This window comes from Pelodiscus sinensis, chromosome 3 (genome assembly GCF_049634645.1).
Source record: "Pelodiscus sinensis isolate JC-2024 chromosome 3, ASM4963464v1, whole genome shotgun sequence".
NCBI lineage: Eukaryota > Metazoa > Chordata > Testudines > Trionychidae > Pelodiscus > Pelodiscus sinensis.
The window spans coordinates 122,703,157-122,719,067 of NC_134713.1; the positions used below are offsets into that span (position 1 = coordinate 122,703,157).

At 37.9% G+C, this 15,911-nt stretch overlaps 1 protein-coding gene across 1 annotated transcript in view; it reads right to left on the reverse strand.

Moving 5' to 3' along the window:
• Nucleotides 1-912: 912 nt before the first annotated feature.
• COG2 (component of oligomeric golgi complex 2) overlaps nt 913-15,911 on the reverse strand; it is a 35,961-nt gene continuing 20,962 nt past the window's right edge. The window contains exons 10-18 of the mRNA XM_075924714.1: nt 13,435-13,574; nt 11,369-11,430; nt 9,814-9,965; nt 8,652-8,852; nt 7,762-7,834; nt 7,099-7,241; nt 4,010-4,149; nt 3,193-3,373; nt 913-1,352 (exon numbers count right to left, since the gene is read on the reverse strand). Coding sequence (XP_075780829.1) covers nt 1,251-1,352; nt 3,193-3,373; nt 4,010-4,149; nt 7,099-7,241; nt 7,762-7,834; nt 8,652-8,852; nt 9,814-9,965; nt 11,369-11,430; nt 13,435-13,574 — 1,194 coding nt within the window. The 3' untranslated portion in view covers nt 913-1,250. The remainder of the gene's footprint in view (nt 1,353-3,192; nt 3,374-4,009; nt 4,150-7,098; nt 7,242-7,761; nt 7,835-8,651; nt 8,853-9,813; nt 9,966-11,368; nt 11,431-13,434; nt 13,575-15,911) is intronic.

Below are 15,911 nucleotides of genomic sequence, written 5' to 3' on the forward strand. Positions count from 1 at the left end.
TTCAATATGCAGGCTGCCCCAGAGACAGAACTACCTCAGACCTCTTTCTCCACAACAATTTTTGGCCAGGTGAGAAGCACCTCTTGCCATGGCCATTGCAGCTCCAACAAATACATGTGAGGGAGGGTTGCATCAGGGGCAGCCCGTGCGTATAGGCCAACTCAGCCGTCGTCTAGGGCGCTGCATTTAACGGGGTGCCCAATGATGACGTCACGCCATTGAGGGCTGTGGAGGCAGGGGCGCCAATCATGGATTCCGCCTGGGGCGCCAGCTGCCCTCTGTGCTTCCCAGCCAGATTGAGGAATGGAGTCAACCGTGCACTCTCCCCTTCCTCTGTGACAAAGGAGAACAGTCAGCAACGTTTCCATACGAATGGGACCTGCAGCCCCACTTCGCCCTCCCTAAAGGGCACCTCAGTGGGTAGGAGGCTCAGGGCTGGAAGTGTGCACACTCCCAGCCAGCCCCTTTCACCCGCCAGGTGATTCTGTTTCTTTTCTGTATATAGTTTAATGTGTCCCCGTATGCATGGAGGGGAGGGAGCAAAGGGGAGGGAAGAGAAGTTTCAGCTCCTTCCCACCTCCACCCCTCCAACAACGAAACTGTGATGTTGCTTTAAGTGATGATAAGAGAGGAATCTGCATACCAAATTTGGTAGTCCTAAAGCTCTTACCGTTTGGAGGAGTTCTTGAGCAAATGGAAGGACAGACAGACTCACTCACAGCCAATCACTCTCAAATACATAGTAGATTAGTTTTAGAAGTCAGAAAGTATCCACAAAGACTGGCATATAGGACCACCATTTGAAAATTAAGTTTGAACGCGACGCATAATTTAAACATTATGATTAAAACACCCTAAGCGGATGAAGTCCACTGCACCATTCCTTCTCCCACTCAATGATACAGTTAGGAATAGAACTTATATATTTATTTCAATCATTACGTCAGTTTTCCACACTCAGATTTACAACAAAAATAAAGACATTTTCTTTGCTTTTAATCTAAAGTAGAAAGTTTAGAATGCTTTAAACTGCCTTCCATACAATGGAAAACTACACTGAATGCTCTCTTGTACTTTTTTGTTGAAACAAGTCTTTGGGTGTCTTGAAAGAAGATGCATTGACTTGTTGCTAGAGACGCATTAGGAAGCACTTCATTGCTACATAGTGTTTGGTAAAAGAAAGAAGAATGAAATAATTCCTTCCTGCTTTTGGAGATTGGGTTGATCTTCATTACAGGTTTTCAAGTATATTAAGGTTGTTCCATTGTAGTCTGATCCTTGGCTGTTCGAACAAGCTCTATAAGAGCTGAAAAGCTTTTTATGTTGCTTGTCTGTAAACCCATTTTTTGCATCTAAAAAAAGACAGAAGAAAGGGTTACACTGTTTTGTAACATTTTTATAGGATAAGGTAGACACCTTATTTGTTTCCTTCATTTTACTGTAAAAATCTAAAAAAAATAACACGTTTAGTTGTGTGCTATCACAGAAGTCCATTACTACACACATTGCTTTCTAGAAAGCGAGGACTATCCAGCTATTGTTATTGATCACTATAAAGTTTATCTAGCAAACTTACCACTTACGCAAATTAGCTGAGTACATATTTGACAAGTGTGCCTTGTATACAAAACTATTACTTAAATAAACTGCTTAAGTAATTCTAAAATGTTTCTTTTGTTCAACTGTAACAATGGATACATTTCTAATTTATCTTCTCAGTGATTATAGAGGATCTGATCTAAAACATGTTCTGTGTGCATGTACTGAACACTAAATTGAATTCAGCTTGTGCTGAGAGGCAGAGCAAACATGGATAATTACGCAGTTATGATATTTGCTACTTATTTTAACAAGGGGCTCCCACAAAGTCTTCACAGGTGAGCATGTGTTTAAACGAAGGCTGAGTGACTAGAAGATTAATTTATCACCACACTCAAATGCTCTCTCACAACCATAGCCAAGGGAAAAAAACAACATTATTTGGTAACTAGTGTTATGAAGCTGCACCTAATTGAACATATTTATGTTTTGCTTCTGAAAAATATAGAAGTACATCCACAGCTCGGCATGAATATTCAGTTTGTGTAATCTGAAGCGAGGAGCTTGCACACACCCACACAGTACTTTGAGGAAACCTAGTTTATTCATTGAACCCCTTAAAGCATGCAAATAAATATCACAGACTAAAAAGACAGTCATTGCAGGGAAGTGACAAGAGAAAAGAGTCAAGAGGATGCGGGAAAAAAGGGTTACAAATATAAAAATAAGAAAAAGCTTAGTGATACTGAACATCTTGTGCATTTTTTCTGTATTTTTGTGTGTTCAGGTATTTTATATTTAGCATTAAACATTGTGTAATAGTTATTGCTTTGTTGGAAATCTTCACAGCCCTTCAAAAACATTAGCTATTCCTCGGGCTCGTCTACATTGGCCCCGTTTCCGAAAGGGGCATGTTAATTTCACAGATCGTAATAGGGAAATCTGCGGGGGATTTAAATATCCCCCGCGGCATTTAAATAAAAATGTCCGCCGCTTTTTTCCGGCTTTTAGAAAAGCCGGAAAAGAGCGTCTACACTGGCCCCGATCCTCCGGAAAACGCGCCCTTTTCCGGAGGATCTTATTCCTACTTTGAAGGAGGATCGGGGCCAGTGTAGACGCTCTTTTCCGGCTTTTCTAAAAGCGGCGGACATTTTTATTTAAATGCCGCGGGGGATATTTAAATCCCCCGCGGATTTCCCTATTACGATCTCTGAAATTAACAAAGGCAGATGGTGTTAAATATTCAAGGCCACAAGAGGTGCTGGGTCAGAGCCACAACTAGAATGAAGGAAATCCTTGTTCTGGCTCCATACTCTGAACATACAAGAGGTTTATTTTCTCTGCTGATGCTTCTCTCTCTCAGAAAACACAGAAGAAAATTACAGTAAGAATTTGAATTGTGAAGGAAGAAATACAAGACATTGTCCCAATCTGTATAATTACATAAAGTATAATATGTTAATTTTAAATTGTTATTGGTGTAGCTGAGAATTATTTTATGCTTAGATAAACTTTAATAGAAGACAGACTAACAGACATTTTCATGCAACTTTTTCTAGTAGACCTGATCAAAACTGTAAACAACTAAGATATGTCCACAATAAATAGTTGGTGACAAACGTTTATTAAACAGACTTTTCTCTTCTAACTTACCTGGTCTCCGAAGTACTCAACATCCAGAGCCAACTGTAGTCTGATTTTGTTATCATCACTCATACCCCCATTTGAACTAATATGGTTTGGAATTACAGTTTTTCTGGCCTGTTTCAGTCTTTTCAGGCTCTCTTCCATTTTCTTTACAGAGCTCAAAACATCTGATACAGTTTCATAATACCTGAGTGAAGAGAAAGCAACGAAGAGGAGAGTTAAGTTCCTACGTAAATGGGGATTTCAGTCAATATGCCTTTTTATCTCCCTCCATCCCCCAAAATGCAAACCAGTATGATAGTCTCCTAAAGAAAGAGATGCTCATCAGTAGGTTTATAGAGGCAGATTTGGAGAAAAGTGCTCATAGTTAAAAAGCACTCTTTAGCATCCAGCAGTCTTTACCCACTCACCCACAGAATAAGCGTAATGTCTAGATTCCAAACACTATGAAGTGTCCGATAATTGAACATCTTCTCATTTTCAATTATGAGTAATTACTGAAACAATAAAAATACTTAACTCCTAAACAGAGCACCTGATTTATAGATCTCAAAGGCTTTTTAAAAAGATGTGTAACTCATTACATACATTTAGGGAAAAAATATAGCAGAGATTAAGTGTTTTACCCAAGGTCACACAGTTTGCCTATAGCACAACTGTGAACAGAACTAAGATGCCCTGACTCCCAGACCTGCAAGTGGCATACACAATATATTTCTGCTTTGCTTTGGTAAATAACAAGAAACTGACCCGTGAATTAAAGTAACAATTTTGGCAAACACTGAGATTGTTCTCCGTATAGTTCTACTGCGTTTTCACTTACTTCTGTGTGCTTTCAGATAGGGCACTTTCCAACCACTGATTAATCCTGGATTGCTTCAGTATATCCTTGTACTCATTCTGCAGTCGGTAGAAAGGTTTAAGAGCACTGTCAACATAAGGCGATGCTTTAGTTGGCACCTCCTGGTAAAGCATGTGGGAAACAAGGTGGAGAACAGAGCAGATAAATGTCTTATTTAAGAATTTCAACGTCACTTATACTACACATATGAGACGCAGAGCATATTCACTGGCAAAAATGATGTTAATGATGCTTGGGCATATGTCATCCTCTTGCAGGGTGCCATTTTGACACAAACTTCTGACAATCAGCTTTAGGAGAACAGAAGGAAGGTGGCATGGGCAATCTTTCCCTCCCTTCTCCTTTAATGCTATTAGACAAAATCCTGTGGGTGAGCATGAATAGCTGGTAAAAGGGAGATGAAGATTATGTACATTTCATCAACTGTGGGTTGGACAAAATAAATGGTGCATGTGGTAATGGGAAGTACTGGGGCATTGCTGAAAGAGGGTAGACTTAAGAATGCATGAACAACCTTAACTCTCCATTTCCTGATTTTCAGAGTTCTGCAAGGGAATGACATATCATCAAGCAGCCCTCATTCTGTCTTGATGGAGTTTTGCCATATATCCTGGTTTTGTGAGCAGGAAAAGATTTAACTGGCAGGAGTCAGGAGTCACTTTAGCAGCAGTATGTATATCCTGCAATTTGCATGCTGAGGCAAAAATCAGTCTGTAGTCAAAAATCCCTAATGCCATGGGATTTCACAGATATCTGATAAAAGCACAGTACTGGTGAGACTCAGGAAATTTGGTTCCATTCCAGGCTCTGGAGGGGAGTCTGCCCCATGCCCGCAACCTGTTCATGTCCTGTACCTTCCTTACCCCAAGCTCCTCATCCTAGTCCTATCCTGCTTGACCAGCCAATACTTATATAGCCCCACTACCATAGCATGCAAGTGCTAAAGAGCATGCAGACTCTTTAGTTTCAGAGAGGTAGCCGTGTTTGTTATTTTCGCTGAAACAGACTAAGATTACAGTGGCACAGAGGAGCTCACAAAAGCTTATGCTCTAATACCCTAATGAATGTGTTAGTCTTTAAAGTGCCACTGGACCCTCTTCTGTGAACTTATTCTCATACCACATCTCTGAGGTAGACAAGCCCCCATTTTTCAGAAAGGCAACTGAAACAGACAATGTTTTTTCTAAGGTCACACGGGTTCATTTCCCTGCTCTGACACAGAATTCCTATGTCTCTTGACTCTCTAGCAAACCGACTATATAAAAATAGATTTAAAATAGTGTAATTGATTCCAAAGGCATTCAGGCTAATTCATTCAAAGTTGAGAAATCAACTGAGAGTTGAAAACCAGGAAAACTTCTCTCTCCCTTTCAGTCTATGAATAAAAGCAAGGAGGGAGGGAAGGAGATCTACTAGCTTCGAAACTCTGAAGGACAATTAAAAGTAAGTCAGGAGACTGTTGCAATTTCAAGAAATTTTAGTGAACTGGAACTTATGCGCCAGTCATTTTTACTTAGGTATGTTTAAATTTTTTCCCATGCTGACCTGAAATAATCAATTTAATTCACCAGTTATTGTGATCCCCTCTATTTAATCATATACATTTAGCTGTACATAAAATGTTTTAAGTTCATGTATCCAAAACATTTTACGTAGACATTTCAATACAAATAAATTGTATATGCTGTTGTATGTTTAATTCAATTCCAGTTAGCATCCTAACACAACTTGACAGAAATATGCAAAAACTGAATTATCTAGAAAATAAGCAGTATGATTGTCCATTTTTGAACACAGTAAAAATGTATAATGAAAAAAAATCTGAAAACAATAAGCTATAGAAATGCTCATAAAATGTATATAGTTATAGAGTACGACCTTAGGTAGCAAAAACATGTACCAAGTCTAGAGAAGGCTCTATTGAGTAGTAAATGCACATGTTTTAATGGTTATGTCAACCAATGAGATTACATCTTTCTTTAGAAAAGAACTGAAGTACAAATAGAAAAAGCTGATTTAAATTGAGGCTCTCCACTTGATGAATCAAATAATAATTTAAATGGCTGATTTAAAATGTCTTGATTAATTGTTAAACGCAAGCCTCCCCCACCCCCGTGTTGCTGCCTCTGTATCCGAGGCAGCAGCACAGCAGGGGGGCTCAGGCGGGAGCCACCTGCCTCCTCACACTGCTGCCCAGCGGCACAGGGAAGCAAGCATGAGTCGGTACACACAAGGAGCCAGCTTTCAAGCCAGCTCTCCACACATTCCGACTCCCATGGAACCGCTTCCCTCCTTGCATGCAAACATGTAACCACAGAAAATTTCAGTGGTTACACATTAACAAAAAAATTCCTGCTTTTTATCACCACTAATTAACAAGTTTTTGAAAAACAAAATAGCTGGTAGCCATTGGAAAACACTACTTCAAGTGATTGACTGTTGCCTAAACGGCAACATCCCCTCCAGTTAACAGTAACTTCCCCCCACCCAAAAGAAAAATTCATGAAATAAACGGGCTTGACAGCATCAATGACTAAAGTGTTCTATTTGTCCACAGAACAAGTAAAAGCATTGGCTAGGTATTATGAGGAAACTGCTGCTGCTAATGTGCTTACAACTCAAACTTAAGAGGAGATGGATGTGGGGACTGGAGAAAAGGACCAAATCTAAGGATGAGAGGGCAGGTCAGTTTCCAAGCCATTTACAACCTGCTCAGAAGGGTGCCAACAGTTGCAGTGGTGTCATGCCTCCAGGGCACTTGACACTTGAAACCCACTATTCTCTAGGCCAACTAGTGGTGACAGCATGTTCTGGCAACTATTGTCACACTTCAAGAGCCAAGTTGCTATTTTACTTAAAGACTATATTAAAAGTTCTTTTGAGTGTGGCAAGAATAAAATGGCGGAGGAATTAAACAGTTACAAAGTAGGTGTGGAGGAATGTTTGCAAGGTAGGTGTGGTAGAAACCTTTAATATATCAGATGGTTGTATTTTACAGCCTAAGCCTTTAAAAAAAAAAACTTTTTTTCCCACACGAGATCAGCACTGACCTTATTGGTTCTTCTATAGTGTCTTGGTACTTCTAGTGCACTTTTCAGGTAACTGAAGCAGGACTCACTCAAATCCTGAACAACCTTATTATTCAAAGTGGGCATGGAAGCTGATAAAGAAGCCCGAGAGTCTTCCAAGGCTCCTGTTGAATTACAAACGTTGAAGTTTAAACTAAGCTACCTTGCCAAGGCTCCAACGTAAGCAAACGTACACTGCCCTCCCCATCCCCATTCGGTACGTATCCCAGAACAAGATGTCCTGTAACACAGACATTTCTGATATTAGTTCTGCAATCAAACCCTATATTTAACATTACACAACTTTGGAGATATCTACTAAAAGTTCAATTCACAGACAGAAAAAAAAAGGGCGTGGGGGAGACATTCATCAGATGAGTTGTTTTCTACTGTTGGTAATAGAGATGAGGCAGTCATAAAGTTCAGATTCAGACATACACTCTCCCAAAGTTCAGTAGAATTTTTTCCAGATCTGAAGCTCCCATTCACGACTATTTCTAATTACTGTTCTTGGACTAGAATTGGCAAAGGAGTAAATAGCTTTTTTGTTTAAATTCGTACTTCTAAATATTACAAAAGGTATTGATGTACATAATGTTTTCCCTTTGTTTTCCAAAATGTCTAAAATCAAACTCACAACTTTACCTGAAATACAGGATACATTCTTGAAGCCAATCATTTCAAGTTTTGGTCTGATAATTTCCAAGAGTTCAGGAAGCTGAACAAAAACAAATATGCATACATCCATTGTTATGAAACATATTTATGTTTGTATTTTCAAGGTCTGAAAACTCCCCATGAACTAAAAGAAGACACTGTGTTATGCTTAAATATTGTGTATGTTTTTACTGACTATTAGACAGGAATCAACAAGACGAGACAAATGATATACACAAGATTATGGCATTTAGCACTTGGTGCCTCTCTGCCATGGCCTTTAAGGCCAAACATTTAGAATTAATGAAATACAGTATTACTGAAATAAGAGACTTGCTCCTTCAAAGGTTTTAAGAAATTCAGTTTAATCAAAAGCACAGGAATCCCTCCATGTAGATCTGTACAACACAAACCATCTGTGAGATTTATATTTATGCTTTATATGCAGTTATCCATAAAAACGTGTTAAGGCTCAAAGGTTAAACAGTAAATATTTATTTAAACTGAAATAGCTCAAAACATGGAGCCTATTTGTACTGTGCCCCTGGATGCAAGATTTTTCCTGTTCATCTTTCACACAGGGAGAGGTGCAAGACAGGGCAGGGCTAGTTGGTGCCAAAAGCAAATGGAAAAAACCTGGTTTCAGGAGCCATGCAAGAACTGCTGAAAAATTAATTTTATTGGAAAACTGGACTCCTTCATTACTTGTAGTAGTATCTCTATAACCAGCCATATTTGAATAAAAGCAAAACCACCTTCCTAAGCTTTGTTGCTTATGACTATGCTAGTTTCAGCACTGGTAAATATTTAAGATGTGAGCAATATACCAAACAGAATTGACACATGATCAATTAAAATGTTCAGTAGCCTATACCAACCTGCTCCTGAAGTCTGTCCAGATCTGCAGCAACATACACCAACTGAGTATTGGATATAGAAGGTAAACACTGTGTTTCTGGAGAAGTGCCATTTCCCTGGTCTTCACTGAGGCTTGGGTTTCCAGAGGGTTCCTTACTACTAGCTGCCACAGCTTTTTTGTTGTCCTTTGTACTTTCATTGGAAATAGGCCTGAGCAAAAGCTACAGTAGCCAAGTGAGACATTAACATCAGTCTTTTACATAGTTTTAGATAGATAGTTACAGCTGAGCTCACAATTGCAGCATATAAAGACTTCCATAATATTTTTCTCAATACAGTGCAACATTTGCAGAACTTATAAGCATCTAAGTATCTCTTCCACCCTGTTGATTTTTCCATATTAATAAAATGCCTCAGAATATCCAACATTGTTCAGCATCACCTCAGAACCCAAATGTATCTTTAAAGAGATCTATGCAATAGAATCCGTTCTTTGGGTCAGAGTCTACCAAATGTCGTGATGACAGTCAAACCACAGTGGTTTAGATTGCTGAGACTGGGAGAAGGATAAAAGCTGAAAATCTGACTATGATTTTTCATTTCATAAAGGATGTTGCAATTTATTTTCACACTCCTAATAATATTATTCCTGTGAACATTAAGGGTTGCACTGGCTGATGTCCCCAACCATGTCGCTGCCATTTTTCAGTTGCAACATGGAAATGAAGCATAAGTAGCAGCCCCATTATAATGAACTGAGAGCAGACGACTCTGAGAGCAAGTTGTCCATTGAATTTTTTTTTACATCAGTAATGTTTCAAAATAGTTCCTAACAGTGACTAGGTATGTTCGAGTGTAGCCATTTAAATGAGTGACCAAATGGTTACACAATGCTGCAGCATCTGTATCAGTGATGGCAGCAGGTGAAAGCTAGTTGCTGCCCTGCTCTGCAAGTGCATGTAACTGCTCAAATTTTTCAATGGTTACACAGTTAGCCAATTACCTGCATTTTAACATCCCTAACAGTAACCATTAACATTTTGTTTCAATATTTTTTAGTTTTAAGGCACTATTTAAACAGCACTTTAATCTAAAAGATACTAAAATATTGTAAGTCATAGATTTCAACTGAACACTTCATTTGATGTGTATATGTCAGGAATAAGTATATGATTATCTTACCTCGTTAATGAACACAGAGTAACGTGCTAAAATCTGCAGTGTAAATTTCCATAGGCGATGAGCTAATAATGGTAAAAACATCTGATCTGACCAACACTTCAGAAGACTCACCCATACCACATGAGTGGCCAAAAGGCAATATGAGCTTCCAGCTAAAAAAAATAATTAGGGGATAATAGTTATATTGATAATCATGATTCAAGATCTTATTTTTAAAATCTTATTTTTCATAGGTTATGATTCTGTGCTTTGATTACTACTTTTTAAATGAACATACTTTCAACTTCAAAACATCACTGTTGGGAATAATGTTAATCACAAAGACTAAACAATTTTGGTAAATTAAGACACATTTTTAATATCAGACCTACTTTCCCCTGGATCTCAAGTGCCCATTAGCAGTGCACAAATGTACAACAAAAAGGTGACAAAGAATCTTGCCCATAGTTCAAGTATATTGTCTCCATATTTACTGACTAGTCACCTGATAGGATAACATTTTCAGAACTGGTTTTAGTTATCTTAGCAGGTTTCACAAGGTGCATTAAAAAGTTACTGGGTTGACTGAGTGCATATAAGTTACATGTCAGAACAGCAACTGTTCTATGTAATGCTAACACAATGCAATAAACAGTAGCTGTTACCACTGTTTGGTAGTAAAGGAGTGTGAGAAACTAAGCGTAAGGTATATACAGATTGAGGGTTAAGTATTATTCATTTGCAAACGACATAACTCTATTGCCAAAACTGCTTTAAAAGTATTTGTTTAATAACAGAGGTCACTTATTGAACTTTGGGTGATTTTCTTTCTAAGGCTAATGCATCAGTTCTAGAAACAAAGGCAATGTACCTCATCTCTAACCTTCCTGTTCAGTTTTCTCATAATCTTTAGCCCTGTGCTTTGCAAGTTTGTTTTATACAGATTGTAGAGATATAGTCTATTAAAAAAAATCAAACAGTTGCATTGCCTTTAATGCTTTTTAAAAAGGCATTTCTCTTTTCTTTCCTGGCTCTCTTTCCACAGCATCGGTCCTTTTCCTCCATTTCCATTTAACATGTTCAGTCTCTTAATGGACTCAATAGATTATAAAATTCAATGCTCGAAACTCCTAATTCACTTAATATATATGAATTCATTCCTACTGCCTAATTTCTGGCCAGTGTAGCACACAAATGACTCATAAAGATGATGCCAATATTGCTGAGAGTAATATGTGCAATTGCTTCTTAGAAAAGGACATTTCTTCCTCTCCTATTCAGAATGGTACAGTTATGAAAGCAAGATGTTTGTTCCAATAGCATAGCTTAATTTTTAATTGCATCTTCTGGAGACCTACAGTAATTTAGATACCACGTTGCATTTGTATAAACCAGATACCATTATTTGTATTAATGAATTGATCTAGCCCTATTAATTAGCTTACTAGTCAAAAGACTGTCATGATTTTAAGATCTACAGTTTTGTGTGACTGATTACTCTAACAGACAAATCACCACCACTACCTGGAAATGGTTTTATTTACAAATAAAAACAAGTTTTAGTAAATAAAGTTACCTGGTGCCTCTTCTAGGCTATCTGAAAGTGCAGCTTCTAAGGCTCCTCCTACCTCTCTAAATCTGACAAACAAAAATATTGTACAGTATTACAAATCATAAATTATTTAAACTGGCATTTAAATATGCCTGGTACTCTCAGTGGTATAACAAAAGAAGGTATGTTTGTTTGTTTGTCTTGTGAGATTTTTTTTTATTTTTACTTAGTTTTATCCCTAACCGGAAAGTATTTAAAAGAGAAAAAAATTGTAATTTTCTAAGCAGTAATGAAATGGAACAAGTAGGAAACAGATTAAAGTTATATTCTTAACATCCTACAAAAAGTAACAAGTTTGAGGACTGTCTATAGCTTTAGTAAGAAACCCTAACTTGTTTAATTTGCTTGTTTTCACATTGGAAAAAAGTCAACACATTGTCTCACTTTCTTATATTTGCTTTAGTTAACCTTCAGTTAGGTCACATGATCATGGTGCCTGTAGCTTTTTGTGTGTTCACTTAATGAACAATGAGCGGCACAAGGTTCTGCAAACATTTCTGTACCTAATAAAAATCAATAGTTCCTCCCAGGATGCCTTGACCTCATTTAAAAAAAAAAAAAAACACTTTGTGGGTTATAAAAGCAAAACACAGTACTGAAAACTTCCAACTCTCTCATATGTATCGACATATATTACCTAAATAAAGTACACAGCCTAAAGATACTTATTTGTGTAATACGCTACTAGACAGAACCTGCATTATAATTTTCAGGAGAGTGCTGGCTAAACAGAATAAATAGCAAAATATTTTTAAATTGTCCTGAAGCCAAGCTGTTATTTTAGTTTTGCTCATAAGAGAATTATTTTTTTTGTTGGCGATTTCCCTTCTTTTAGCAGCTGTTGCATCACAGCCATTTCCAAAAACATTTCACAACATTCTATAATTTGCCAACTATATGATTTCTTTTACCATCTTCTCTGAAACATCTTCTATTGTCTACTGTCAGAGATACTAGACAGACCAGTGAGATCTAGTATGGCAATTCCCATTTTCCCATCATAACTCGAATATAAACAAATGATCTCTGAGCATAAAATTATTAAGAACTCAGTCTGTAACTTGAAAAACAAGAAAATGAGTAGTCCTGTGGCACCTTAGAGACTAAAAATATATAGTAATATGAGCTTTCGTGAGCAAAATCTACTTCTTCAGGGAGTGGACACTGTTGGGAGACACAGTAACGAGAGACATCTTCAGGTTTTCTGCCAAGGGATTACAAGCCTTTAGGTAAGACCAGATGTGTGCAGATCTTTATTTTACAAATCCTTTATCTCTTATGCTATACTTCATTCTTATTGTTAAGATTTCAAAACTATTTGTTTAAAAAGGCTGTTTTGATCTTATGTGTTTACCTCTGATTATAAGCTCCAAAAGGGGAAACTGCATGTACTGAGTTCAAACACAGCTGATACAAAGGCTATTTTAGCCCAGGACCTGGTTTAAGAGTAGGATAATGCAGCATTCCACCCCAGAAAAGATAAAGGCATGAAACCTAACACCTGTGGAAGTACACCCAATGAAATGAGAGAAGGGATCAAAGGTGCAGCTGAGCTATGGACATGACAGATTAAAATAAAGGGTTGAGTATCATATCAATTAGAGATTTTGAAAAACAGAACTCTACCATGATAGCAAGTTTATTAAGCATTCCACCAGCCTTGCAAAAATTCTATTAAATATACATTATTTCTAATTTCAAGAAGATAAGATGACACTAAATGACAGAAGATGCACAAGGTTTGAAAACTAGTCTGTCTTATCAGCAGTGAGACTTTTTGGGTTTTCTAGCTGGCCAACTCAGTGAAATCAATAGAAAATAATTACATGCCCTGGTAACCAACTGTAGTAATCATGCTTTTTCTAAAGGGTTACTTACATTTTGATTTCATCTGCATTTTAAGAAAGATGCTTTTATGCAATAAGTACAACTCCTAAGGATGGAGGAGCTTTGGCACTGGTATATGTTATTTTGCCATGCCTAAACTTTGCTTTTGCCTCCTCCCTTAAAAGTAAAGAGCACACACTGACCTGATTTGGAAATAAACAGGCAAATTCCACTTATTGTTAAAGCTGTGGTAGGCAGGATGCATTCTTAATCTTTTCACGCTGGCCTGCGATCCACACTGTCGTTCAAATTTCTGTATAAACTCCATGCTTATAGTGTATTTCTGTATGAAGAAAACCCATATTCTATTACATTTCAGAGTTTATTATTAAGTAGTCAAGAATGCATGCTGATTCTGTTATGAGGTCTATAAGATTGTAGTTGTACTTCATTTCCCAAAGTCAGCTGACACTTTCCCCACTTCTAGTCTTCATGGGTATGTCTACACTGCAAAAACATCATCATGGCAATGATCTCAGAGCCCAAGCTTCAGTTCTGAAAATAGCCACGTAGATGTTACTGCTCAGGCTGTAACTTGGTCTCCAAAATCCAGAGAGGGGGTGGGATTCAGAGAGCAAGCAGAAATGTCTACATGGCCATTCTAAGTAACATAGTATAAGCCCTATGAGTCTAAGTCTATAGATCTGGGCTCAAAGACACTTTGTCACAGGATTTATTTTGTAGTATTGACAATACCACATAAGGCCAGAGCCTGGGTTGCAATGGAACTGAAGTTTATTCCATGGTGAAAGGAAATGAGATTTACTTCTTCACCATGAATTATGCCATAAATGCGCAAGTTCTACAGTGACACCTCCTTTTTATTGGCATTCCATGCTTGTCCAAGTATACTGAGCTACTAACTCAGAGGTGCTCCAGGACTTGAAGCTGACACAATGGTCTAGAAATAGAAGAAGGAACGTTCCCATGTTGTACAGTGTTGGGAGAAGAGTGGACAAAGGTGACTGCAAAATAGGGTCAGTGCCAGGCATGTAGGGATAAAGCTGCAAAGTGAGAATAGAATGAGGAGAGAATTCAAAAACAAGAGAATGACAGTTTACTTTAGGACTGCAGGTGCAATACACTGGACCCTTATTTTAGGAAGTTGTCTGAGAAGTTTTCTGGTTGGATAAAGATGTTTTACAAATAAGTAATTCAGAATAACTATCTAGACTACAGGCAGTCCCCGGGTTACGTACAAAATAGGGACTGTAGGTTTGTTCTTAAGTTGAATTTGTATGTAAGTCAGAACTGGTACATACTGTAGGGGAAACTCTAGCCAAACATTTCTCCAGAGCTCAGTTTTATTCTCCCACACCTCACTTGCCTCAGTCCTTTATTCTCAAGCTGAGGTGTCTGCTGAGAAAAGCCGCTCCGCATCTCCCTGGTCTGCTGGGGGGGGGGAGGCGCTAGCTTCGCGTCTCCCTGGTCTGCTGGGGGGAAGCAGCTAGTGTGGGGTTGCCTCACCCCGTTTGTAAGTCGGGATCCGATGTAAGTCGGATCCATGTAACCCGGGGACTGCCTGTATTTCCTTTCAGAGTTGTGGACGTCCAGTGCAAAGTTTACAAGTACCCTAAAACAATTCTGCATCCACTTTCAACAATAAGCTATTGTTAACCAATTCAACAGGTATAAATTATGTGATTCATCATGTCATACATTCTGTGTTTTACAAGGCACAAAGCTAAGAACCATCCAAGGAAAAGTAGATTCATTCCAAGTAATACATAAATGCTGTATAGTAATGAAGCACTATTTTGTACCAAGAATTATGGAATGTCATTAATGTCATGTTAAGAGTGAAATGTCAAGCAGAAATTAGGAAATGCAGAAATAAGGTTAAAATTTGTCCTCCTTACCCTATAACGTACTTTTGCCAATAAATATGTGAGGCTACGTCTAAGACTGCAAGCCTCTTTCGAAAGAGGCTTTTTCGAAAGAATCTTTCCAAAAAGCCTCTTTCGAAAGAGAGTGTCTAGACTGCAACCTCTTCTTTCGAAAAAGTGAGCCACTTTTTCGAAAGAGAGAGCACCCAGGCAGTCTGGATGCTCTCTTTCGAAAAAGCCCTGTTTGCATTCAAGAACGCCTTTTTTTGAAAGAGCACTTTCGAAAAAAGGCGTTCTTCCTTGTGAAATGAGGAGTACCGCCGTCGAAAGAAAAGCCGTGTTCTTTCGATTTAATTTTGAAAGAACGCGGCTGTAGTCTAGATGCAGGTGAAGTTTTTTCGAAAAAAGGCTACTTTTTTCGAAAAATCCCTGCAGTCTAGACACAGCCTACCAGTATACAAATCTGAGTTTCTTAATAACCTTATATACAACTTAAAGCATAATATATAGTCTTCAGACTTGATCTAATTTACACCACTAATATTCGCAGATACAAAGCTGATGAAAACTGCTTCAGTCATTTAAAAATTATGATGCTTAAAGCTGAATCGCTCTAACATTCTAGCCACGTTAACTTTGAAGACATCTAAAGAAAACCTAAATGAACTTAAATGTAACTCAAAACACTGAACCAATTTTATATTAACTAGGATAGTTTTATTCTGTCTAATTCAAAACAAACACAAGTTAAAGACAACAAGACAGTAGGGATATGCCTACAACTGCAATTAGAA